This window comes from Cordyceps javanica, chromosome 3 (assembly GCF_051103115.1).
Source record: "Cordyceps javanica chromosome 3, complete sequence".
In the NCBI taxonomy this organism is placed as follows: domain Eukaryota; kingdom Fungi; phylum Ascomycota; class Sordariomycetes; order Hypocreales; family Cordycipitaceae; genus Cordyceps; species Cordyceps javanica.
In genome coordinates, this window is record NC_139297.1 from 3,804,771 (window position 1) to 3,830,222 (window position 25,452).

General features: G+C 52.7%; 9 protein-coding genes across 9 annotated transcripts; 4 read left to right on the plus strand and 5 right to left on the minus strand.

Annotated features, from left to right (window-relative positions):
- Positions 1-49: 49 nt before the first annotated feature.
- V2A60_005332 (Alpha/Beta hydrolase protein) lies at positions 50-1,984 on the minus strand (the record flags this gene model as incomplete). Its single annotated transcript, XM_083256644.1, has 2 exons — positions 50-1,012; positions 1,076-1,984. The coding sequence occupies 2 exons, from the start codon at positions 1,982-1,984 to the stop codon at positions 50-52; spliced, it is 1,872 nt and encodes a 623-aa protein (XP_083112770.1).
- Positions 1,985-3,390: 1,406 nt separating this feature from the next.
- On the minus strand, positions 3,391-4,395 carry V2A60_005333 (sterol desaturase family protein; the record flags this gene model as incomplete). The annotated part of the gene is made up of 1 exon (XM_083256645.1): positions 3,391-4,395. The coding sequence occupies one exon, from the start codon at positions 4,393-4,395 to the stop codon at positions 3,391-3,393; it is 1,005 nt and encodes a 334-aa protein (XP_083112771.1).
- A 2,708-nt stretch (positions 4,396-7,103) lies between these two features.
- Positions 7,104-8,468, plus strand: V2A60_005334 (uncharacterized protein; the record flags this gene model as incomplete). Its single annotated transcript, XM_083256646.1, has 1 exon — positions 7,104-8,468. The coding sequence occupies one exon, from the start codon at positions 7,104-7,106 to the stop codon at positions 8,466-8,468; it is 1,365 nt and encodes a 454-aa protein (XP_083112772.1).
- A 753-nt stretch (positions 8,469-9,221) lies between these two features.
- V2A60_005335 (uncharacterized protein) lies at positions 9,222-9,632 on the plus strand (the record flags this gene model as incomplete). The annotated part of the gene is made up of 1 exon (XM_083256647.1): positions 9,222-9,632. One exon carries the CDS (start codon positions 9,222-9,224, stop codon positions 9,630-9,632), a length of 411 nt encoding a protein of 136 aa, XP_083112773.1.
- Positions 9,633-9,814: 182 nt separating this feature from the next.
- On the minus strand, positions 9,815-10,522 carry V2A60_005336 (DUF4149 domain-containing protein; the record flags this gene model as incomplete). The annotated part of the gene is made up of 4 exons (XM_083256648.1): positions 9,815-9,978; positions 10,037-10,334; positions 10,391-10,424; positions 10,476-10,522. The coding sequence occupies 4 exons, from the start codon at positions 10,520-10,522 to the stop codon at positions 9,815-9,817; spliced, it is 543 nt and encodes a 180-aa protein (XP_083112774.1).
- A 367-nt stretch (positions 10,523-10,889) lies between these two features.
- V2A60_005337 (ATP-dependent DNA helicase YKU80) lies at positions 10,890-13,288 on the plus strand (the record flags this gene model as incomplete). Its single annotated transcript, XM_083256649.1, has 6 exons — positions 10,890-11,377; positions 11,423-11,483; positions 11,535-12,442; positions 12,491-12,702; positions 12,751-13,214; positions 13,271-13,288. 6 exons carry the CDS (start codon positions 10,890-10,892, stop codon positions 13,286-13,288), a joined length of 2,151 nt encoding a protein of 716 aa, XP_083112775.1.
- Positions 13,289-13,527: 239 nt separating this feature from the next.
- Positions 13,528-15,208, plus strand: V2A60_005338 (uncharacterized protein; the record flags this gene model as incomplete). Its single annotated transcript, XM_083256650.1, has 4 exons — positions 13,528-13,881; positions 13,936-13,982; positions 14,042-14,773; positions 14,848-15,208. 4 exons carry the CDS (start codon positions 13,528-13,530, stop codon positions 15,206-15,208), a joined length of 1,494 nt encoding a protein of 497 aa, XP_083112776.1.
- Positions 15,209-15,661: 453 nt separating this feature from the next.
- Positions 15,662-16,288, minus strand: V2A60_005339 (mitochondrial import inner membrane translocase subunit TIM14; the record flags this gene model as incomplete). Its single annotated transcript, XM_083256651.1, has 3 exons — positions 15,662-15,800; positions 15,897-16,024; positions 16,238-16,288. The coding sequence occupies 3 exons, from the start codon at positions 16,286-16,288 to the stop codon at positions 15,662-15,664; spliced, it is 318 nt and encodes a 105-aa protein (XP_083112777.1).
- A 719-nt stretch (positions 16,289-17,007) lies between these two features.
- On the minus strand, positions 17,008-17,663 carry V2A60_005340 (uncharacterized protein; the record flags this gene model as incomplete). The annotated part of the gene is made up of 2 exons (XM_083256652.1): positions 17,008-17,469; positions 17,595-17,663. 2 exons carry the CDS (start codon positions 17,661-17,663, stop codon positions 17,008-17,010), a joined length of 531 nt encoding a protein of 176 aa, XP_083112778.1.
- Between the last annotated feature and the right edge of the window lie 7,789 nt (positions 17,664-25,452).

The window sequence follows — 25,452 nt, forward strand, 5'->3', positions numbered from 1 at the left end:
GCAAAAATAAATAAATAAAAAATCAACGTCCATGTCTCATATGTCTTGATCAGAACATGAAGCGCGGGGCATCAGCCCCAAGGCTGGACACATCCACGTTGGGGTCCCTTTTCCACGGGTCAAAGTCCGACGGACAAACAGTCTCGGTGGACGGAACCTTGCCCGTAGCCATGTACTCACGCGCAATGGCATTGGTGCACTCGCTATTGGCGGCCTGCAGGGCGCAGTGGCCCATGGACTCTTGCACCACGAGCGCGGCGCCCGGGTGCGAGGCGGCCATTTTGCGCGCCGACCGCAGCGGCGTGACGGGGTCGAGACGGTTGGACAGGAACAGCAGCGGCGCGGCGGGCTTGCCCTTGACGGGACGACCGTCGGGCGTCGTCTCGTAGCGCGGCGTCGTGAAGGGCCCGTCAAAGGACCAGTTGCGCGGGAAGCGGAACCCGGCGCACGGCAGGCGGATCTTGGACCAGAAGCCGCCAAACGTCGCCGACGTGCGGCCCTGGCCGGCCACGTAGTCGCGCCACCACGGCAGGTCCTTGCCCGTGACGTCGGCGCCGTCGGCGCAGCGCGTCGCGATGCTCGCCTCGTTGACGGTGAGCTGCAGCACGGGCACGTCGAGGCTGTCGCGGCCGCCGGCGGCGCACGCCTCCCGCAGGTGGGGGAACGCGCCGAGCGCGTCGAGCAGCTGCACGAAGGCGGTCGCGTTGCCGCCCAGCAGCGCCGCCAGGCTCGCGGCCAGCGGCTGGAAGTAGGTTCCCGGCGCGTAGCTCGTGACGGCCGCGGCGGCGCGCATGTCGGCGGCGGTCAGGGCCGAGACGCCGCCGCCCGGCGCCGCGACGGCGAGGGGCGCGTCGGCGAGGGCGTCGGTGAAGGCGTCCACGCGGGCCTGGATGTCGGCGCCCGACTTGTCACCGGGCTGCGCGAGCGGGCAGGCGGACTCGCCGGCGGCGTGGCAGCCCGTGTAAAAGCGCGAGGTAATATTGTCGGCGTCAACCGTACTCGTGAGCCAGCCCTGCAAATGAGCGACATGTGTTAGCGTGAGGCGGAGTGAGTGATGTTCCGAGGTGCGACTTACCGGTCCAGAGGAGTAATCTTGGACATCGACGACACCGTCAAGGATGAGGCGGCCGACACGCTCAGGAAATAGCGAGGCAAAGTAGTTGCCCAAGGCGGTGCCGTATGAAGAGCCAACATACTGTAGACGCGGGACGTCCTTGTCGCCGTCGGCCCGCCTTCGCAGCTGCAGATGGCCGGGCTCCTTTCTTTTCCCCTCACCGACCTTTGCGGCCGCCTCCGCGTCGAGATGCTGATCAATCTTGTCCACGATGTGGACCATGTCGCGCGCGACGCTCGGCGTGCTCAGGAAGCCCATGACCTCGGCGCCGGGCGTGCCCGCCGCGCTCTCCGCCGCGCACCGCTGCAGGAAGCTCCGGTAGAGACCCAGGACGCGGGGCACGGCCGACGGCTCGGAGCCGTCGAGGACGCCGACGCCGCGCTCCTCGTAGGCCAAGGCGCCGCGCGCCAGGTCGTTGCCCGGCAGGCAGTTGGCGCGCGGCCAGCTGTTGCCGACGCCGCGCGGGTCAAAGGACAGGATCTCGTAGTGGCGCCGGCCGGGCTCGTCGAGGGCGTCGCGGAGCTTCCGCGCGCCGCCGGGGCCGCGCACGCTGTCCACGCCCGAGGCGCCGGGGCCGCCGGGGTTCGTGATGACGGTGCCGCCAAAGGCGGGGTCCGAGGCGGGGACGACGGCCGGCAGGCGGATCACGGCCAGCACGACGACGCGCGGGTCCGTCTCGTTCTGCCAGTCCATCGGTACCGTCAGGCGCGCGCACTCATACTCGTCGTAGCAGGAGCGGTACGAGAGAACCGTGGACGGCGGCAGATTGTCCCAGTCGAAACTGCTCGCCGCGTCGCCTGCTGCGACCTGCTGAGCGTGTGCCAAGGTAGCGAACCCCGCCAATGCTGCTGCCGCTGCTGTGTATCTCATTGTGCAAGAGACGGCCTCTAGTTTGTTGTCTGCGGCGTAATTCGAGTAGCAGAGAGAGAGAGAGAGCTGTCGCAAAGGAAGGAGGGGATACACCTGGCCGGCGAGAGCAAACGATCACGGAGATATAGTCGCAAGGCTGGGTGAGCTTGGACATGATAAAGGTGAGGTCATGGCGGGGGGAGTTGTTTACGCGTTAGCGCTCGGCCTCAGCACCCGATTCAATGCAACTGCGTTTGTTTCGAGTCATGGGCTACTGCAGAAAAGAGCGGCATAATTATGTAGCGTGAAACAGAATGACAATGATGTAGACGAAAAGACAGAGATCGCGATGCGATAGATTGCGCATAAATTCAACCCGGTAATAAGTTCGATAAGCCGTGGTGACAAGCTCTCGGCCGAGTGGGGGCGGTGAACGTGGCCGTGGATAGAGAGATCTAAACATAGCAGAGTTTTACTTAGCGGAATCTCCCATCTCTTCCGACGCTGAATTCTGCTAGCTATCGCCGCTAACTATATCAGTAGGAGGAGGAACCGATAACAGCGTGTACCCTCTGCCTACCCAGGTTCTGTTGCAAGATTGTGGAAGCCGTTCCTAGCTGCAGAGTATCCGACCGGCCACAAGACAAGAATCCTTTCGTCTCCTTTGTTGACTCGCCGATATAGCCATCTCCTCTCTACAGATTAAACTGTGTCAAACTACCATATTATTACAAGTCTATAAATACAGGTCTTGGCAGTCATGATTCTGAACCAAATCTGGCCGCCCGTACTCAGCCCCCTTGGCCTGTGTTATTAAGTAGTCATACCCCCAGCCTTGAACAAGACCAAGGCAATGTCAGGTACTCTGTGGTATAAGTATCCGTGATCCGTACTTGGAATTCAGTTGACAGGCTCGACAGGCTCGACAGGACCCCATGTCCACAGCCCCCACAGGCTTCGGCAAGTTGGACAAAAAAAAAAAGCCGGGTCGTATTCGTTTAGATTCGGATCCGTTCCGTACTCGGGATCCTCACCTCCGGAGCCAATACAACGAGTTCAAGGTCGAAACATGGGCTATAAATTCTACATTCACCGAGATACTCGCTCTATTTTGAGATTGAAGGAGAATAGCCGTATCCATGGCCTTGTATCAAGGGTATAAAAAAATCCATCAGCCCAATGCTTGCTCGGATTTCTTCGGGCAAGACACTCTCTGCGACAGCCATGGCGGGGTCCTAAAAAAGGGGGGGTGCGAACCCTGTATGAAGGTTCCCCCCCGTAGAGAATAACAAGAGAAAGCGCTGCCTCTAGGCTCGTCTATTAAATTAAGATTATGATTCCCCAAAAATATTTACAAAAAAAAACCACCATGCTCATGAATCAAGGGAAAATAGCTCCCCTTGCAGTGAATGCTTTTTGTTTCAAAACTAGTCGCTCTTCTTCTTTTGAGGAATCGGATTGCCCTTTTCATCGATGAGGCCCTTTTCACGCATGACGCGAAGAGACTCGTGGATCGGGTCGAGCTCGGGTCGCGGATCGCGGTGCGAGTCAAAGTAGTTATCAGCCCAGGTAAAGTACTGGCCGTAGTTGCAAGTAAAGTACATGTGGTGAAGAGTGTGGTGGGCGGGACTGTTGATGAACTTTTCGGACCAGGTGCCGGTGATCATGTCACCATCGTGAATGAAGATGGTCCAGAGCTGGACGAGAATGAAGAGCACAGCGTAGAGGTACTTTTGCATTGGGCAGATGAAGACAAAGATGTGGTAGGGCGTCGACTGAAGGAAGCCATCGACGGGGTGGAAAGCAATGGCAGCCCAGGGCGTGGGAACGATCCACTTGTGGTGAGGCTTGTGGACGTATTTGTAGACGCTGGGGTGGTGCTCGAGTCTGTGAATCCAGTAGATGAAGAAGTCGTTGAAGACCATGTAGAGCAAGGTCGAGGCAAAGAGCCAGGGCCAGCCGTATTCGTCGATGCGCGTGTAGAGCAGGCTGTGACCGCGGACTTCGGCGAGGAAGAAGGGCAGGCTGAGGAGGTCGATGACGGGAATGGCCCAGAGCGACGACATGATTTCTTGGTAGATTTGGTTCTTGAGGAAGCGAGGGTGGTACTCGAGACGACGGTCGAATATGAAGTAGTAAGAAAAGGCGGCGAAGATGAAGTAGATGGCGGCGGCACCAAAGCCCGCCACAAAGAGGATAGAGGCGCATTGCCGCCGGATGTCGTCGCGGGGCAGCGACGAGACTATGCACGACTCAATGGCCGAGGTGGCGACCTTTGCGGTAGCGTTGTGCGCAGCAGCGGCGTTGAGGAGCGCCGAGGTCGACCAGGAAGCGGTGCGAACGGCGTCGCAGGCGACAGCTGGGCCGGGAAAGAAGTATGAGTAGGCATGGTCGAAGACGAGGGGGTCGAGGATTTCGAGGGCGGTATCCATGTTGTGCGACTGGTGTGCCTCGATTGCGGCAATGGACGGGACGGGACAAGCCAGCAAGGGAAAAAGAAGAAGAAAAAAATCAAGAGAGAGCAATGGCGTGGTGGTGGTGAGGAAGAAAGACGTGAACAAAAAAGGGTCGGAAACCAGGTAGCGTTTGTTAGTTTAGTAGATACGATCAACTCATTTCAATTTTTTTGACTAAGCGAGTTGGCTTGCTCGCTCGCTCCACTGTAACAGCGGCCGGGTCGAGCGGAAACCGACCTGAGCCCGCCAGAGCCCGCCAGAGCCAGTTCTGAGCCAGTCTGAGCCAGCCTCATGCCACTTTTTGTTCGCCTCTTCCCGCCTTCCGAAGCCACAGTGTTATTTTCCCAACATGCACTGTGTCAATGGCGCCAGTCCTCCCCTGGCCGCAGCTCACTGGGCGTACCTGGAACTGTGGGAGCCGCTCCACCTCGGTCGCCGCACAGCGCATAGTTGCACCCACGCTGACCATGTAACCAAATAGTGAGGCCAGTCGCGCCGGTAATGTCGTGTAATTCTTCGTCGCGTCATTTGCGAAGGAAGACGGAGATTGAAGAAGCCGAACTTGCCCTGCATTACATACTTGATGCGCCGCTTTGTCGGCTGACTACACTTCCAATCTATTACAGGGCTCAACGTGGTGTACCCTTCAACGCAGTCGACCACGATGATGTGAACGAATATATTCGTCACCGTACTCCGTACATTGATTGGACTTGCAAAACTTCGGCACAAATCTCCTTGATTTGCCAAAAGAGGGGGAAAAAAAAGGAAAAAAAAGGACAAGGAAAAAAAAGGACAAGGAAAAAAAATGTACAGCACCCGGTGTTCGCTGGTCGTCACCGAGCCAACTACTAATCTGGCGCTCAAGTGGTTGTCATTCGGAGATCAGACGGGATCCAGATTTTTCACTCGGCTATGGCCGTACATGCTAATGATATGAGCAGTTTTAATCTATAACGTCGCCTCACCAATTTGTTTGCCTTCCCGAGACAAAGGTTCGCGCTGCGCCCCGTTACCGTCATGCCGCTTCAAATCGCCGTAGAGATCACTGGCCACAAACTCAAGACCGGGACGGCGGCCTTTTATACGACGCAAAGTGATTCATACTGGAATATCGAGTCGATAAATGGTGTCCAACCTGCGCTAGATTACCCAACAAGAGCCAGGAATAAAGGCTGAAGCACGCACCGCAACCCCAGCGGCTACTCAGACATCCTTGTGCTCACGTTAAAACTCTTACAGCCCTTTGTCTTGACCTTGTTCGCCACTAATTACTTGGTTCCGTCGCACACCCACCCAGTCTGTCACTGCCAGACCGGCGACCTGCCTTTGGGCCGACGCCCGCTGGTCCTATTGACGCCTTGCGCCGCCAACTGTAGAACCAAGAGGGTGTGTCATGAGGACCCCGACGACACACTATTCGAGACTGCAGCACAGGTCATGTGGTGGAACTCTTGCGACGACTGTAAACTGTGTAGGAATGAATAACTGCCCTCACGACGCGCAGTTGAATCCGAAGCATATAAGGAAGGCGCCCTTTACATGACGACTTGCCATCACTCATGGGTTTCGATACTACATCAAATTCTGCTAAATACGATAAAAACAGCTCCACGCGTACTCTACAGAGAAGAAAAAAGCAACGCCCCCAATGTGCATACTGCACATCGTCACATACCACGGCTGTGGCTGCAAAGTCCCAGGTACCTACTTTTGCGAGCCGGTGCTACAGGCTGTCGACCACAACCATGCGCAGGCAGTCGCGTGCGTCGACGACTCGCTTCCGCCTGCGGAAATCGATAGGGACCATGCGTGCTTCCGACTGCAGTGCCCAAAAAAGTCCAAATTTGAGCCTTGGCGATGCTGTGAGTGCGGCCACGGGCCGAATGAGACGACCACGTGCAAGTATAAGTTTGAAGAACTACCCGACTACATGAGGGGCTTTAAGGAGTTTGAAGGCTTAAACTTGTGCAACCACAGACTTTGCACCAAGTGCCCAAAATTACGGTATGTATTGACTTTGTCATGGCTGGAAACTTGTCCATTGGCTTACCATGATGCTCAATTAGAGAGCGGCGGTCGTGCGTCGAGGAGAAGACGACGACGAAGAAAAGAAAGCGGTGAAGCACAGTGGAAGGAAAGCGAGCTCGCTTTAGCCGGTTTGATGCTACCAGCATGTGTATACTATTTCATTCTTTTTCTTCTGTTTTCAAAATTAGATTGCTGGCCTGAACTGAACGGGCTTGGTGAACTTTGGAAGCATGGCCTATACAGTGGCGACATCACAGCTACACCTAGCACCATTATGAAATGGTGCCGGAGACCACGCCACAGACAGAACAGAAAGATGCACAAATTATAATTCATCTTCCATTAAAAATGATTTCTTCCTTTAAGCCCCTTCTCATACTGCAGTACAGCGCTTAGCAATGTAGTTTATTTTGCTTTCGTTTGTTGAGTGGATATACTAGCAACAGCAGCAACAGACTAATACACTGGCATCTGGCTCTGAACCCTGCATCAGCCACAATTATGCGGCTGACAGGAAAATGCGACCTAAATGCATCCTTAGCTCTCGCCATTTCCACTTTACATCATACAGGCAGCACAGGTACATGAGAAATCCCGCCGTGCCCCGGGCATAGCTATATCCTAGTCGCGTTTCGCGGCGACGCCGTTCTCTCATGGCGACGCCACTGCAATTCACGGACCTTGTGAACGATGTCTTCTACTTGATCCTGGGGTATCTGGACACGGCGGATATCCTCTCCCTATCGCGCTGCTGTAGATTGCTGCATGTGAGACTGGAACCGTGCCTATTCCGCGACGAGCTTAGCTGCGATAGAGCCCTTCGCTGGGCATGCTTCAAAGACCTGCCCAAATTAGTGCATCGCGCAGTCTCCAGTGGCGGCCATGTATCCGCCCCGATCCGCAAGGTGAAGAGGTATGCCTGGGATTCCATGGTATACAGAACGCTCTCTTTGCGGATCGCTGCCAGGTCCGGAAGCCTCGGTGCTTTCAAAACACTTCTCGAGCTCGGCGCGACCACGAATGTGCAGCTTCCAAAAGAAGTGAACAACAACCGCTATGAATACCTGCACATTGACGATGAGCTATCATCCCTTGCTAAGGCATTGTCCATGAAAAAGCATGCTGCTCTTCTCGAAGTGTTTGTACGGTCCGATGCTGCCAGGGCCATGCCACTTCTCGACGGAACTTGTTTCCTCGATCAATGCCTGTTGAATTCATTACGGTTCGGCGCATCTTTCGAGGCAGTCGAGTGTTTACTCAAAAACGGCGCCAGTCCGGTCAGATTACAGAGTGAACGTGGGAATAACCCTTGCCCCCTGGCTCTGGCCCTCATATGGAACCGTCCAGTCATGGATCTGCTTTGCAAATTTGGCGCAACGATAGAAGGGAAAGCCATACCGAGACATCTGGGGCTGAAGTGGTTCCATATCCCTATATTTGCAGCAGCACGCCAGATGCACGAGCACGGCCCCGAGGTTGTGCAAAGGCTTCTAGACTCTGGCATCAAAGCCAATCACTGCGCCAACGTCTCGGTACGCGGTGGTAGACGGAAGCCGCTCTCGTTGGACAACGAGAGTCCAGTGCGAGAATCGGATAAACCGACCAACATGTACAGCAGCTACGCCCCGATGCCGGTTTTTATCTACTTGGACTCGATTACTTCTTGGGAATCTGATCAGAAACTGCCACCGACAGAAGGCCTGAAGTTTTGGCTGAAGAATGGATTGAGCATCGATTCAGGTTTTCCGATCCACCAAGACTCTCCAAGGTGCAGCTGCGCGAAGCAGAAGTTGACAACGCTGTGTTCGTTCGTCACGGCGAAATGGACGTGGCACACACACGAGAATGACGAGTATTTCTACATTCTTGATATGCTCACGGAAGCGCAACTGAACAGCGACACTATCCCGACCATCAAACGAGGTCAATGCATTAGCGGAGAGGTCCTTCCAGCGTCCGCTGCAGCACGTCACGCCCTGATATGCAACAAGCAAATGGCTTTGCACGATTCGGACTAGTCTCCACATAGATGAAAGCTAAACTCCCTTTGAGATCACCTTGAGATTCGATACTTGGTTTGGAGTGATTAGTTAGGTGGCGGCCCCAATAGAGCGCCTTTGTCAGTGACTGATGAAGGATCACTTACAACGCCCTCGTATTGGAAATAATACAAACACGTAAACAGGCGCAAGTGAATAGGAATGTATCATTTTTTTTTCTTCGGCTAGAATTTGGCTTTGCTTTAGAGTGAACGCGGACCATTGACCGACTTTGGGCTTTCCCAGTCTTTCAGCTCTGGATGGATATTTTCGGGTGGTAAGTAAATGAGAGGATACCACGTCTTATAGATGAGCGGTCTTGTTCATTAATCTTATCACATGTTTGGCTCATTTTTTTCCCCGTCTCTTTAGCAGTTCGCGATTGATTGGCGCCACTTCTGCTGGGAGAGTACAAAAATTTTCTTCATGGGTGATAAGCCATCGGCGCCGACGCACTTTAAACGAGCCACCATTCCTATCTCACTGCCTAATAAAAATATACTTTCTTACAGTAGTAGTAAACCATAGACTTCTAGGCCATCTACGGTAAGGTTGTATCAAAAAGGGTTTGCAGTCCCCGTCACACGTCAAAGTCTAGCCGACGACAAGCTCTCCACCTACAAATATCAACTCAACCGCACAAAGAAGGAAGTCGCACTCGCACAAGGGGAAAAACAAAGCAAGCAAATCAACCAGTACTTGAGTCGGTAATTTAAGAGCACTATAATCACAATGCCGCCGACTCGAGAATCCAGTCCTTCCTGCACCTGCTCTGAAAGCCGCCGTTCCTCTGCCTCATCCACCAGCGCAGCTCCCTCATCTGCCTCGTCAACGAAAGCCACCACCGAACTCAACTTCAAGATGACCTTCAACGCCTTCGTCTCCGAGGCCTCAGTCCACCCTCTTCCAGCCTACGCTCGGGACTTTCCCAAACCTACTAGCGAAATCAACATCGACGAGGCTCTCAGCCGCAAGCCCGGGCGATGGACTTTCCGCGGCTCTATCGAGGCAAACTCGAAGAGACAACCTCGTCCGTCCATTGACGACCAAGAAAAGAGAGAAGCTCGCTCTGCCGACTATGCCGCGGCCAAGAAGTCGCTCCTCGAAATCGCTGCGCAGATGGACGCGGCAAAGCCGAAGTAGTTGCAGGAAGGCGACCGTCCCAAGTAGTCACTTCAGACACTGAGCCGAATGAATGATGCCTACGATGGAAAGCGAAGGACATTTGACGAAGTTGCAATGATTTTATATTAGATCTTTACTAGAGACCAGCACGCTGTATGCAAAGGCGACAGCGAAATAAAATGTTAGGCAAAGTGAGATACTCACAGACGAGCACCGAGCGTGAAACCATATGTGACGGATCCGATAAAAGTGACAAGGTTGAGCAGTGATGAAATGCCGTGGAGCATACCGAAACGCTTGCTGAGAACCCGCATCTCGTCCGAGTGAGGACCCTCCTCGTGCCACTGCTTCCCGTCACGCTTGGCTACAGCATTGTTAGCAAACTTTACACATTGAGCTGGCGTATGCTACGGTGCACAAACCTTGACCCTGGCGCTGCTTCATTACCTTCCTGGATGCTGGTAGCAGCACGAGAAGGTTGAGTATACCAGAGACAAACATGGTAGCGATGGGAGCCAGAGACCCCCATCTATTGGATTCATGGAAGAGAGTTGAGATGCCATTTGGCGTAGCTAGGAGCGTGCTTCCGGGGAAGGTAAGTGCCAGGATGGCGGGAAGCGCAGTTTGCAGACCAAAGTAGATGGGGAATATCTTGGCCTGAAATGCAGAGAAGATAGGTCGCTCAACGGCTTTGAATAGTATTGGGCTATTCACAAAACTCTGAGGGCTTTGTAAGCCCAAATGAAGCCTTTCTTAGGCCGGGTTTCATAACATACGTGGAAGAATGATGTGCCAACAAGGGTGCCATAGCTGTCAAACCACTGTTAGCAGTGCGCCATTAGTACAGAGGTAGTGGCTTACGCGAGGATGTGATACGGCGCCGGAGACGCAATGATTGAGCCAGTCATGTCGCAGAAGTACGATAAGAATTGAAGTTTGATAAAACCAGAACGGTTGAAGAGCAAGTTCGATGACAATGCAGGGCTCGGACAATGAGGTGACAATGATGCCGAGGATGTGTCACGTGCAGTCGCGACATTTGCGCGTTTGAAATGTAGGCGACGAGGCACTGATTTATGGTTGGTTGGTTGGTTGGTGCTTTGCCTACGCTCACCGTGCTGTCTCCACACCTTCTGCCTAATACCAGGCAATACCGTGTTCAGACCTTACCTCCATCTCTATAAAAGCAAGCGTCTTGTCTGAATGTCGAGGTTCTACATGGCTCACAGTCTAGTAATTCACTTTCTGTAGTCGTCCGACTTCCACTCTGCAAACATGGCAGACAAGGAAGCGACCGTCTTTATCCTCGACCTTGGCGCGTCCATGGGCAAGTCTCACAGCGGCCGCAGCGAGTCTGACCTGGACTGGAGTATGCGCTATGTTTGGGACAAGATTACCGACATCGTCTCTGCAAACCGCAAGACGCTGTGTGTCGGCGTGGTCGGCCTGCGAACCGATGGAACCAGGAACAACCTGATGGAGGAGGACGGCTATGAGAACATTTCAGTCCTGCAGGAGCTTGGGCCGATGACCATGACTTCTCTCAAAAACCTGCAGACAAGTATCAAGCCGAGTAAAGAATTCGCGGGAGATGCTATTTCCGCTATTGTCGTCGCTGTTGACATGATTGACACCTTCACCAAGAAGCTCAAATGGAATCGCAAGATTGTCATGATCACAGATGCACAGAGTGGCATTGATCCCGACGACATCGGGGAAATCGCCCACAAAATCAATGACTCCAATATTCATTTGACTGTTCTGTACGTTTCATACGTGTCTGGCATTACTCGTTACTAACTGGCCAGTGGTGTCGATTTTGATGATCCCGAATATGGCTTCAAGGAAGAAGACAAGTCCTCAACCAAGGTGAGCAAAAAATCACAGTCTGTCGACTGTATCTCAAACTGACATCATTAGGCCGCAAATGAACAGACACTCAAAGCCTTGGCTGATCAATGCACAGACGGCGTCTTTGCATCCATTGTGGAGGCCATTGATGAAATTGATACCCCTCGTGTGAAACAGGTCAAACCATATAAAAGCTATGAAGGAACTCTAGTTCTGGGTGATCCAACGAAATTCCCATCCGCCCTGACCATCAATGTTGAGCGCTATTTCAAAACACATCTCGCCCGGCAAATCACAGCCAGCACTGTTGTATTCAAAACGGAGCAAGGAGGAACGCAGTCGACACAAACGCTGGACGAAGAGGCTGCTGATGGAGTCGAATTCTCGGCTGTCAAGCAGGCGAGAACATACAAGGTCAATGCTCCTGATGCACCTGGAGGCAAGAAGGATGTTGAGTTCGAATCCCTAGCCAAAGGCTTTGAATACGGCAGAACTGCCGTTCACATCAGCGAGTCGGAGCACAACATCACGAAACTAGAGACAGTAAAGAGTTTCTCCATAGTGGGGTTCATCCCGTGGGATAAATACGAGCCATTCCTCAGCATGGGCGAGGTCTGCGTCACCCACGCTAGAAAGTTCGATGAGAAATCTGAACTGGCGATGTCCTCTCTCGTCTGGGCTCTCCATGAGCTCGAGTCATACGCGGTCGCAAGGCTTGTCACCAAGGATGGAAAAGACCCTATTTTGGTGCTTCTCGCTCCCTGTCTCGAGCCAGAACTCGAATGCCTCTATGACATTCCTCTTCCCTTTGCCGAAGATGTCAGAGAATATAAGTTCCCGCCGCTTGACAAAGTTGTCACCGTAACCGGGCAGACACTCACTACCCATCGCTTATTACCAACAGACGAGCTAACTGGAGCCATGGGGGAATACGTGGATGCGATGGATCTTGACTCGTACGGAATGAATGATGAAGGGTAAGTGGAGCGTGTTGATGAGCAACAACGCCATGCTGATGTGTATAGTGAACCGAGTGAATTTGCGCCCATTGACGAAACTTTCAATCCAATTGTTCACCGCATAAACAATGCCGTAAAGCAGCGGGCAGTACATCCCGACCGGCCAATAGCCGACATTCCTCCGGTGCTGCTCCGCTACTCTAACCCACCACAAGATCTGATTGATCGAGTTAGAGATCGTATAGAAGACCTCATCAAGGAGGCCGATGTCAAGAAAGGTATTAATGCCTCTGGATACCCTTTTGACCATGCTAACCATATAATAGTGCCTCCAAAAGCCAAAGGCAGACGCAACAGGGAAGCGGTCAAGCCCATCTCGGGCCTCGACGTCGATGCTCTGCTTGGGGACGACAGTAAGGGCCAAATTACACCCGAAAACGCCGTGCCTGACTTTAAGCGGGCCATGGCAACCTCGGAAGAGATTTCGGATATCCAAAATGCCGCCAAACAAATGGGTGACATTATTGAATCTCTAATCACGGACAGTTTCGCTGACAGCAAGTATGCGCGGGCCGTAGAGTGTATCGGTGTTTTGCGAGAAGAGCTCATCAACATGGAGGAACCGGATTTGTACAATAGCTTTGTGCGGGGCCTAAAGAAAGGCCTGCTATCCGGTTCTCTCGGCGGCGACAGGCGAGACTTTTGGTTCAAGGTTCGGTGGTCACGCCTAGGCTTGATTGAACAGAGCCAGTCGGAAATTTCCAAAGTCACGGCCGACGAAGCAGACGAGGTAAGACGAATAATCTGTGGCGCATGCACTCATACGATTGCTGATGGCGGTGTTAGTTTTATAAAACTAGATAGCTGTCTAGGTGAAACGTGCAACAGCGGTAATTTGGATACAAACAAACCCTGCTGCCTAAAAGTGACGGCGTTTGCGGTGAATCGGTGAACAGCCCATTACCGTCGCACAGTTTTATCAGCGCTTAAATATAGGCTTGACATCGTTCTGACCGAAAAGAAGTATCAGCACACCGGCCTTTGAATGATAATGGAAAAGTAAAATCTAAGATATACGAGCGCAACTTCAAGATTTCCTGAGAATGTCAGCAGCCTTGGATATCGAAGCCCGGTTGAAGGAGCTGGAGTCTGTTCTTGGGCAAACGGTGTTTTTGACCGACCAACCGGAGGATAGACCTGAGAGTCTGCCCCAAGATGAAGAACTCGATGTGGTACAGAGGAAAGAGGGGAAAGCAGTATCGTCAAAAACAGCAACCATCACTCCTGCGACGCCCAAGGATGCCTCTGCAACGTCTGATCCAGACGAACCCGACGAGATGAGGGCATTCAGCGCACTCAAGACGCATGAACTAAGCGACGAAAGGATTCCATTCTGCCCATGGAAGCTGGTCAAGGGCTATCCGGATTTCTTCACCGGCAACGCGAATCGCGAAAGGGTAGGTCAAATTCCAAGCGTTTGGATAGGTGTCGGCTGCTAACGCGCGGTTCAGGTCCGACCTTTCTTTGATGACGCCTTAAAAAACCATGACTGGTACTTGTACGTACAAACACTTGCTACCACTTGCTCAGTTTTTTCTCTTAGCTGACCACACTCAGCCTCTACATTCGAGATACTCGCGATCCTGAGAAGGCGCACCTGCTCGTCCCGTCCCGCCAAGTCGAAAATCTTCTCAAATTCATCAACAAGACCATCGGCACCGCTCTCACGGTGCCTCACGGGAACGTCAGGCGCTCCTTTTACCTCCGCTTCTCGGGCTGCGGGTCGTTTCGCCCACGTTTCTTGCTGCACCACAAGCGTCAGGCACCAGCAGAAGCTCTCGCGGCGGCGGCGACGAGCAGCGGCTTCGATATCGACGACCCGCGCACGTGGCCCAAGAGCGACGCCGAAGACGCCAGCAAGGATGCCCTCGCCGAGCTTAGGATGCAGGCGGGGGCCCTGCTCAACACAAACATGGAGCTGATGCGCAGCGAACCGGGCGGGTCCAGCAAGCTGACGGCTGCACAGCGCTTCGGGAAGCGCAAGGAGCGTCGAAAGAAGGAGATGCAGGCCATGCACCGCCATCTCCAGCTCAAAGATGGTGTGGTGGACCAGGCGTCGGACGTTGTGTTCTTTTGCGTGGATGTAGAGGCGCTTGAAGAGCCGCCAGGGCATGTCTCCGAGATTGGTATCGCAATTCTCGACATGCAGCGCGTAGGGGAACAGTCCCCCGGACGCCGAGGCCAAGATTGGTGGCCGCTACTTCAGGCGCACCATCTCCGCATCAAGGAGTATGCGCGCTTGCGCAACTACCGCTATGTTCATGGCTGTCCAGAGGAGTTTAATTTTGGGTAAGTGAACTCCCAAGCATAGCATTGTCTCCCTTGCAGTCTTCTTTCTCCTTCTCTCTAACACGTTTCTGTAGTGATAGCACGTTTCCTAGCAATGAAGAGACCCCAAAGGCAGTCATGGCCATTCTGCAGCCCTACCTCGACGAGAAGCGACCCATCGTCCTCGTCGGCCACGACATCAAGCAGGACATCATCTACATGAACAAATTTGGCTTCGACCTCCAGAGAGAGACGCAGTGCGTCGGCATGGTGGACTCGCAGACGCTCTACCAGGTGTGGATGCAGACGGATGATTCGCGCTCGCTGGGTACCGTGCTCGACGAGCTCGGCTTCGAGTACCGCGACCTGCACAACGCCGGCAATGACGCCGTGTACACCCTTCGCGCGGCGATTGGCGTGGCCTTTGCCGTGACGGAGCCCGCATCGCCCGCGTAGACACAAGCGGCGCGCGGACGGAAAACAGGGCCGAGTAGTTTGAGGAGAGAATATGTCCCGAGTCGTGTTCTTCCGACCGGTTGCTTTTTTATTTCGTCTGTAGCTTTGATACATGTTTTATACAGTAGTATTGCAATTGCCTGAGCCGTCCTATCCCATCGCAGTGATGCAACTCTTTGCGCCCAACCCGTTTTCCGTGCTCCAATATTTGAGTCTTGTTTTTTTTTCCTGTGTTTTGAATCATGCCGAAATTTGGACGCCATCGCTATGAAGGGAGATATAATACAAGGGGGCGGTACCGATCGTTTGGATTCGGATATCGAGGGTCGATGGGCGTGCTTGGTTTCGAGCGCCTTTTGTCCCCGAGCGAAAGTTCCAGGCCGGGCGACCCTCGTGCTTTTATTTTATTTTATTTTCGTTTTGTATTTGCGCCGCGGCGTAACGGAAACGCCCTTATACCTGCTTGTCGAGTAGCTCCTTGGCCTCATTGACCTTGGTGGCTAGGTACGGGCTGCCGCCTCGATCAGGATGGTTGAGCAGCATGACGGTTCGGTGCGCCTTGCGGACCTTGTCCTTGGAGAGAGAGCGCTCGCTGGCACAGGGCTGTTAGTATTCGATGGTCAAGAAAGGAGGCACCATTGGTCCGACAATGACCCCCCCCCCCCCCCCCCCAAAAAAAAAGGCTTACTTGAGAGACAGGATCAAAGTGGCCTCCTTCTTCGTCATCTTCTGCTCGAAGCCACCCTTGTAGAAAGCCTTGCCCATGGCTCCGACACCACCACGCGAGCGGCGCCAGGCGACGAGACCGGCACGGCCCTAGAATGGCGAGAAAAAATTTGGTTAGCATGTGCCATCCCGTCGATGATGCGCAGACAGGGCGCCGTCAAAACCATTGCCCGTCGTTTTGTTGCAGAAACTTTTTGCGGCCGGACAAGAAAAGATTGGCAACACAGTAGATTTGCGCCTGGTGTTTGGAAACGATGCGAGCGGGCGTGCGCGCGCGCGCTCGCATCGCCAGGAGAAACGTACGAGGAAAGCGGCGACGGCGGCGCCGGCACCGATGGCGAAAACAGAAGCCATTGTTGATGTGTGTTTGAGGCGATGGGGAAACCCGTTCACTTGGCGTGAGGAAAGTGGTCGAGAGGCTCAGTTGCGCACGCAGCGGGATAACGGGGCGGCCTTTTTTTCCTTTGGTCCCCTGGGTCAACGTCGGAGAATGTCGGCGGGTCGGCCGTCCGGAGAAACCTCCTCCGAAAATAATGGCCATCATGACAGCACAAGGCTTCGTTGTCCGCAAGGTCAGTACTAAGGGGTGAAAAAAAGAATTTCACTGAAATTTATAAATCTATGATTTCTCTGCATAAATCTATGGGGTATTATTCGAGCAATTCGTGGCTGGGGGTTGCAAAAGAAGACGCCTGTCGTTGTGTAGGGGATTCGTGAGTGGGAGTAGCAGCCTTCCGCCACATCCATATGATCGGTTCACTACCAATGCTGTGATGCGACGCGGTCCCATCTGCATTGGTGGTTCACCAGTAGTGTAGCAACATTTCACGGTACAGGCTTGCGGATCACACTTGCATCAGCTCTAGCGACGTGCGAGCTGGGCCCGTTCATAGCCACCATACGCCGCTCGTCGCTTGACTTGGCGCATGTTTGCATATGGGTGCTCTGGCGCTGTGATGCTTCGCACACGCTGCCATACAAAGGCTAGATGCAAGTATGATCCGCAACGTGTCACCACGGTCAGTATTTCCGACGCCTGCTTGTTGGCCGTGTCCTCGTCGATGACTGCACAACTACCTGTTGTGGCGGCGCTCGGAGTGGCGTATCCTGATGTGCGTTGGCTCCGGCCTGCGCAGCTCTCCATCGACGTGAGCTGCCGCCCTCTTCTGCACCTGCGCAATCTGCGCCGCCTCCTGCGTTGAATTGTCTCCCAGCGCCTCGACGACGCCGCCGCGCCAGTTGCCTGCGCCGCCGCGCCCGGACAGCACGCCGTAGTGCTGCTGGTGCTCGTGCAGCGGCTGCTGGCTGCTCGCGGCTGCCACCTCGGCAGCGGCCTCTGTAGCCGTTACCTGCCGGCCGGCCTCGAGGTCTAGCTGTATCTTGCCCTCGGCGTGCGCCGCAGCGTTGGGCTCCGAGAGTACGTTGCCCGCGCCGCCGCGGCCAGTCAGGGTCGGTGCCGAGGCAGGCTGCGTGGCAGGGTTGACGGTCTGGTTCTTGCCGGACGCCAGCGATACCGCATTCTTGCTCTGTGCAGACTTCCTTCTGTCAGCTACTTCCGTTGTCCCTTGGCGCTGTGCCGCCCGACATTCGTCCAAAGCGCGCATGCATGCGGCGCGAGGTCCGCTTCCTAGTCTCGCAAAGAGGGAGGGGGGTTGCATACATTGACCGGGGCAGAGTGGTAGTTGCCGGCCCCGCCACGGCCTACTCTGACCATGGTTTCCGAAGTCATGTTGTGATTTGCGTTGGCTGCAGGAGAGCGGGCTTTGCAAGTGAGAGTTTCTTTTTTTTCTTGTTTCCGTCGACTTTCTACCTTCGCGGCGGCAGAGACTGAAACCAGACTTGTTTTATCGCACCACCCGACCCTAAACCTAGGAGAAAGGTTCTTTGCTTGTTTATGCCCCGTAGCGCGTCACAGAAAAATTAAAGTGCAGTGGGAAAGGGCGCTTGTCGCGCATTGACTACTATTACTTTGTCAGTGGAGAAGACCAATGAATCACCTTCGGTGGCCGAGGCAGGCCAAATACTAAGACTAGTCAGAGGTGGTTGTTAAACATGTTGTGTTGGTGCAGGCAACAAAACCTACCTAGTTACCTACCTACTTGCAACCAACGAGCAGGCAGGTACGTTGCAGCTATGGCTTCCTGGCATGCTTGTAAGCCGGGTCGGGCTTCTTCTCCTTTGTAGCTTCTGCGTGGGGTTCGTCTCATCAGACAATAGAAAATCGGGGCGACACAAGATAGTTTCGCATGGTGACTCAAGGAGAACTGCAATGAGGTTTTGCCATGATGTGCGAAAGGAGAAAAAAAGGGCACACGGAACGCTCTGACCGAGACGACGGACGTGAGATAGCAAGGTGAAGGAAAGTCCCAAAACACTGCGGATACAGGAAGAAATTGTTCAAGAGATTGACGTTGATGGGAAAGTGTAAGTGGTTTCTGAAACGTTGCCAGATTTAGATACGATCGGCTAGCAGAGGCGGAAAGGCCGGGAAGACTACCGGCTTCCAGTAGCACAGCCAACTACCTAGGAAATAGTTTTCCTGTTGAATATCTTCTTTCGCATGGCACTTGGGCATTTCATGATCTGCGAGGCCTGTACAGAGTACTTCTTCTACACTGGACGACTAGGCCCGTGAGATGGGAAGCAAGTACGGTGTTACAGCTGTATCATTGGGAAAATAGATTCTTGTGCAAAGGCTGTGGGGAGTTTCATGGTCCATGGCCATTGTATACGGGAGGTATACCACATAAGGCTTGTTGCAAGTTTCCAAATTGATTTTTCTTCGTTTCAATTCACCATTGTTGTAATGCTCAGTCGAGTGCTTGATGCGATGGCTGTAGGGTCATATGAGGACGAAACATGACAGATGGGTAGCCAGCCGACAGTACTGGGTAGACTGGATGTGACATGTCTGTACTGCAGGGTTACCGGAATATCGATGGTAAATATACTGGATCTGAAACACTGTCAGAATACATATTAAAGCCCGCATAAAAACGCTGGCCACCTGTAGTTTCGCATGACAGAGTGGGACAGGATGACGCCGCGTGGTTGGCGTCGAAAATTGCGTGCGCGTGAAGAAGTCGGAAGTGCAGAGAAGCAAAAAGAAATATGCGACAGTTTGCAGGAGCCACAACAAAACAGGGACCAAGTTAGGCAGTGAGGGTAAAGGCCCTGTTGAGCTGACTACATACTGGTAGGAGAACAGGCCATCGGGGGGGGGGGGGGGGAGGTGGACATTGGAGGACAGAGTTTATGCGTGCATTGGTCGTCGTACCCGTTACCTTGCCTGCATCGGTGAAGGGTACGTTTGCCGTTGCGGTGCGGCCTTTGCGACGAGGGAGATGCGCATACTTATTAAGCAAGCAAGTCGCCAAGAATGACTGAAGAAATTTGTTGTGTGGCTCGAGTACTACTGATAACTCATCTCAAATGCCGGTCCCCGACTGGCGGCTGCGGCGCGCCGGGCCTCTGCGAGAAAGCAGGGGTTCAGGCCATGTATCCTCAACGTACTCAGTGATGTGTGTGTGTCCTGATGAGCGACTCGATTGGCCAATTCAGTTGCATTGTTTCATTTCCCTGGTTTTTCTTAGCTTCATTTCAGCATATCAAGTCTAGAACCCCCCCCCCCTTTCTCACCCTACCCTCCCTTCATCCTCGGCCACTTAGTCGGACCGTTTTCAACCATTGATGGAAAAAAATAAAGATAAAAATAAAAATAGGCAGAGACAGAGACAGAGAGAAATCGTACCCAAAATTGACAAAACTCATGCGACGAACATTTGTGCCGAGGAAATCCGCGTCAAGGCGTGTGTGTGCTGCATCGAGGGCTGGACTAAGACCTTCTATTGGAGCTGGCATGTTGGCATGTGCGAAATTGTTTCCCAATTTTTTTCCCCTAATAAACTACCAGTATCCGTATTCTTCTGCTTCTTCTTCTTTCGTTTCACGCCCCGGCTGCCCTCGCATGTTTGTCCCCCTGCTGCGATCGGCGCTGTCATCGAGATTACTGACCATGCGCATCAGCATTTGTGCCGTCTCCATCGGGTACTGACCGGTTAAGCAAGGGCCAGCAAGAAAGGGAGAGAGAGGGAGTGTCTGTGGACAGCGGGTAAGAAAAAAAAACGAAGACGGAAGAAAATATTCACGTAGAGATTTCCGGATCCATGTCAATCTACGGATACAGTGAGCTTATTATTGACAGCAAGACTTTTTTTGTTTTTCTTGCCGAGATCGGAAAGAGATCAACTAATCCAAGCTGAGCCGACCAATGGTGAAGGAGGGATGCAAGTCCGACCAGCATGGTTTGCAAGCCTAGGATGATTAACATCCAAGTAGGACCTGCCAAATTTGCTCGAATGTTTTATCTTCCTTGATGATCTGGATAACCGCGACGACGGGGACCTGAGCAACTGAGGTGGTCTTGGTAGGCAGGCAAGCAGGTAGTTGCCCTCTAGACAGACCCCCCATCCGAAGATGGTGTGGTAATTGCTTTGGTCGGGAACTAAGAAACACACACTGGGCTCTGACAGCCATACCACTTGGGTTCTAGACTGGCTGATCGACAAGCACCAAAAAAAAAAGGAAAGGAAATCATCGCATGTGTCTGTTCTACAACGGTCAACGGCAGCAGAAATGGGAGACCCCTCCTCGTTCAAAGAAAGCTATATGACAAATCCTTGGTCGAGCTTGTATTTTTGCGTGTCGCTTCTTTCGCTTGCTTGGTTGAGGAAGTCTGTGTCAAGAATGAACGAAGCGAGAGAGCAAAGTCGGCCTCTGCCCAAGAGGGCAACTGATTCGTCCCATCTGGAACCAGTTTTGATGCCATGGGGTAACTACACGGTCCGAGCGATCTATGTAGCTGTGGGATGATTTCTTTTCTGGCAGGGCAGGAGTCATGTGAGTTGGCTGAACCAAGGAAAAAAAAGATTTGAACAAAAACCTAGTTTTTGCCTCGTGGCTTGAACTGATGGAATGCTGGGCGGCCCCGGTGCCATTCCGGGGGAGGGGGTGTGTGAGGACACAATGGGACGACGATGCCGAATCCAGCACCACAATGAGCCGTCGACTGAACTATTCCATTTCGGCTCTTCTTTTTTTTCTTGTTCTTCTCTGCGTAGATCCTTTATTCTGATTCGTCTTGCTGCGCACCATGTGTTACTTGGCTGCTAATTTGCACAAGAAGCCCTCTAGCCCCGGAACAAGCGTCGGCCGAGCGCGCCTTGCTTGTTCGTACTCAGTCAGTATGTGGCTCTCGGCGGGTTGTTAGTCGGGCCCGACGAGGGCTCTCCATCCACCGCGCAGTACGGCCGGCCCCGAGAGAGAGAGACACACACAGTGGGAGAGGATCAATCGAATTCGGCTATGAAAGCTTTGGATTTCATGTGCTTTGATGCTCAGGTCCCGTGAATATCCTATTCAATCATGAAGGCTTTTTTTTTGCCAAGATTATATGGGAGGTGGGGGGCGTTAACTGTCCACTGAAAGGATCACAGGAACAAGCCCGCCGAGCTGAATAGTTGGACGGAGGGGGAAGAGGGAGGGGGGGGGGGGGGGGTTGCTTAGCCCAGCCGAGCTGCCTCTAGGGTTCGTGTGGCTTGCGGAATAAAATGCAGGAGTTTCTGCAACGCGTTGATATTTTTGGGAAAGGGAGGTAGAGAGAGAGAGAGGGTTGTCAACTACGCAGCATCCTGAGTAAAATCTTTCCAATGGTATGCCATTCGAAACGAGTGCAGGCCAGACGGAGCCCAATGCCTGCGACGCCACCCACAAGCCCTGTATATTTGAAGGAGACTTGTCAAAGCGAAGGGGAAGCGTTGTGGTTGTCCGTTGCCGTCCCTCCATCAGCTTTTGGCGACACCAGCAAGATTTCCTCACGTTCCTGTCTTTGTGTCCCCCCTGGCATCTCAACTTGACTTGGCAGAACATTCAAAGGTATCGCCGCCCATCAACGACTTTGTTCTTCTTTTCCTTCTTGTCCCTTTCTTCTCCCCCGATTCAACAGCCATCTACTCGCCGACAACAAGGGGACCGGAGGAACCCTCGGCATATTGACCTAGGGTAGCTAGCCTTTTCGCGTGAAAATCGAGGATGGTCTGTCGAGGCCGCAGTACTAAATTTACCCATTTTGCCCACTCTGGGCGGATCAAGAAAAAAAAAGAAAAATGAACAAGAGGAAAATCAAAGGATGAGCTGAACCGCATAATCAGTTTCCCCAATTTTTTCTTGGTCTGGGGGGCGTGGCATTGTGGTTCTGGCTTCATTTCCCCTCGTTGGACGTCGCCGTCGTCGTCTTGCTGGCTGGCTGCCCCCGCTTCTGCGTCTCTCTTTTTTTTTTTATACCCCTGCTATTTGGAAGCAAGCCTCGCCGGGTAACCCCTCAGTTGCTAAATTGGACGACGGCGAGAGCGATCCCCGTCTGCGGGCACCCGTTCCCAGAGGGGAAAAAAAAAGTTGAGCGGACAGTCATGCATAAACAGACGATTTGCCTTTCGGAAATCGAGGGAATGGATGCGCATTGTCAAGCCAGGAAACAAGGCCGCAAAGACTCACTGATTGGATTTTCTCTGTAACCAGAAAAAAAAAAAAAGAGAGTTGCAAGTAAGCCGCGGGAGGCGGGCTGAATAAGCCCCGTAGTTTATGCATCGGCGCAGCGGTCGCTCGTGCGGGGGCGGGGAGGGGGAGGGGGCGTCTGCTACTGATCGGCTACCAGTGCCAGTCTACGTACATTTTTTTTTTGGTGCGTAAAACCGAAAATGCGCATAACAGCAGCTGGTATGGGAGGTTACTCGGTTTTTGTGCAAATATTTTGCACGACGTATCAACGGGAAGTAGCTTGAAAGAGAAATCAGTACCAACAGGTGTGCTACTGTACGGAAGCGAAAAAAAAAATAACCACCAAAAAGCTCAGTACCGGGCTATCAGTACCAAACTAGGACTGCGATGAAATCCCCTCTCTTTTTTTCCATTCTTCAACTTCCTCTCCGCCGACGTGAAAAAATTATATTTATATGAGAATCCGTTATCGGCGCGCGCCAGAATCCCCCTTAGCAAGCAAAACTCGTCACCAACCCTGAGCATTTGGCCAGTTTTTTTTTATCTTGTTTGCTAAGTAGGCCGGGTACATGACTTGGGCACTTTTGCTGATTAGGGTTTGGGGCTAGGTTTTGCTGGAACCCTTATCCGGGCTATCCAAAACCATCATGACGGCGGGATGGCGAGGATTGGAAAGTAGCCGGAATGGTTCAAATAGGCTAACTGAAAAAAAAAAACAGGTAGAACAGGGAGAATAATTCATTTTTTGTGCGTCTTTTTTCTTGTGAAGCGACGGGGTAACAAGACAAAAACGAAAAAAAAAGTTAGCATCAATGACGCAACGTGATGATGGGGATATCACGCATTCAGCCTTTTTGCGCTCGTCACGATGTTGGTCGCTCGTGATGTCTTTTTTTTTTCTTTGTGTTCTAGACGAGCGAGACTAAAAATAATTTAACATTAGAGACTAAAAATTTGGAACATGTGAAAAAAAAAGGGCGATTTTTGCAAACCCGGATAAACCCAGCCCCTGGGCAAAGCCGCATCCAGCATCATGGATGCGCATCGAAATGGACGCATCATTTGATGGACCAAGTCTACTTGACCTGGATTCCGAGTTATGGATACTTGGCAACTCAAGTCGCCCTTGTCTGGAGCGTGACCCTGGTGTAAGTACTGAGTAGGCCAGGCGTGTCCTCCGCATCACGATGTGGTCTCCGTACACAGTGGGGGGTTCTCAGTAGCGCTCAGCTGGAGGCTGGAGGCCCGCCATTGTACACTGTAGCCTGAACATCCATGTATAGAGAGTAAGTACAGAGACTGAGAGAGAGAGAGTACCTCGGGAGAGTGCCGTCTCCGTGCCTACTACTTAGATATATGATATCAGTACTGCCTCTATGACTAGATCTTTCTTCCATGCTTATAAGCATCCGTCTGCTTACCTGCAGTAGACTTATTTCCAGGCGGGCCTCCCCCAGGTGACAGTACAGTACATCCCCTCTATAGCGCAGTGTTGCGACTCCAAAAGACCCACGCCATACCAAAAGTCATGCCTATTGGCGTGACCTGCCGCCGCCGTCTGGCCTACGTGACAAGAGGATGCTAGAAACAATGCGTCTATCTCCAGCCGCGCAACTCCGTTCTTTCTTCTCTATTTCTCTCCTTCTTTTTGTAATTCCAGTTTCCCTGAAAGAGAGAGAAATCAAAAAGAGATTATCTTGCCTGGTAGGCTACACGCCCCCCTCTCTTTTAAAATGCAAATGCTTTATTAAAGCCTTTGTACGGAGTACCTTGCTTGGCCTTTCTATCCCTTGTGTAAATTGACACACGGCCCGCAAAGCGATTCGCCCTTTGCATGTCCCATGTTTGATGAAAGGGACCGCACAAAATCCAAACGCACTGATGATGGAAAGGAAAAAAAAAATTCTCCAACCAAAACAAGTGAGGCATACGTCTTCCAAAAGAGTTCCTTTTCAGGGGCATCCTCCCTGACCATTGGCCCGGGTCCCGGGAGAAGGAGGGTTTGGGTTTTGAGGGGGGGACGAGCCACGCCACACGCCATTGAACTTTATAGGACTCTTTCGCACGCGCCGACCTTGTTTCTTTTTCCGTACTCGCCCCCCCCTCCGATCCGAGACATCAAGAGAGCTTAGGGCTTGCTTGTTGTATGCACGGGACGAACATGTGCGAATGTCTATTCCATACCAAAAAAAGAAAAAAAAAGCAAAACAAGTTGAGGCTTTTTGTCTGTTGCTGACAAGTTTGCAGCTTTTGTTTCCATACAACTAGACACGTACTAACTACCTACTTACTATCCTAGCAACTAGCATGCATTAGGCACCCAAACGACTGCAGGCCCTCCTCCTCCTCCTCGTCTTTGCTGAGCTCTCTGTCCAATTCCTTCCAGGCACGAGGAGCACCGGTGCCTTGCGCTAATGCCTGGTCACCCCCTTTGTCAGCCTGTCGGCTCACGACGAGAACAGGGCGGGTGGATGGGTTGGTGTTGATGTGTTGTGCCCTGCCTTCTCTCTTCTGTCACCTTGCACCCCTCCCCTCTTCCCTAAACAGGCCACTTTGCGCTGTACCTACATCTTTTTTCTTCTCATGCAAAACATATTCCCAAGTAGAGTCTAGTTGACCCTAAAAGATCAAGCCCACACCCCCTGCCGATTTTGATCCTCTCTGTAATGCTCAATCTTTTACTTTTTCTTCTTCTCTATTTTGGGTTGCCCTACTTGCTCTTAGTCGCCGTGTGTCGTGGCCTGGTGATCAAGTTGTCGAAGCCACCTTTTGCCCAATCATATGCCATGACTTGAGTTCCACCATACAGACGGTTCACTCCCGCCTGGTCATCACTGGAAAAGGTTCGTAGAGCGACGTCCAAATGCTGGTATTTTCCAGACAGAGAAACTCAGCGTCAACCATAAGTTAAAAAATCAGGCAAAAAAGGACAAAAAAGAACAAAAAGGCACAAGAAGGGACAA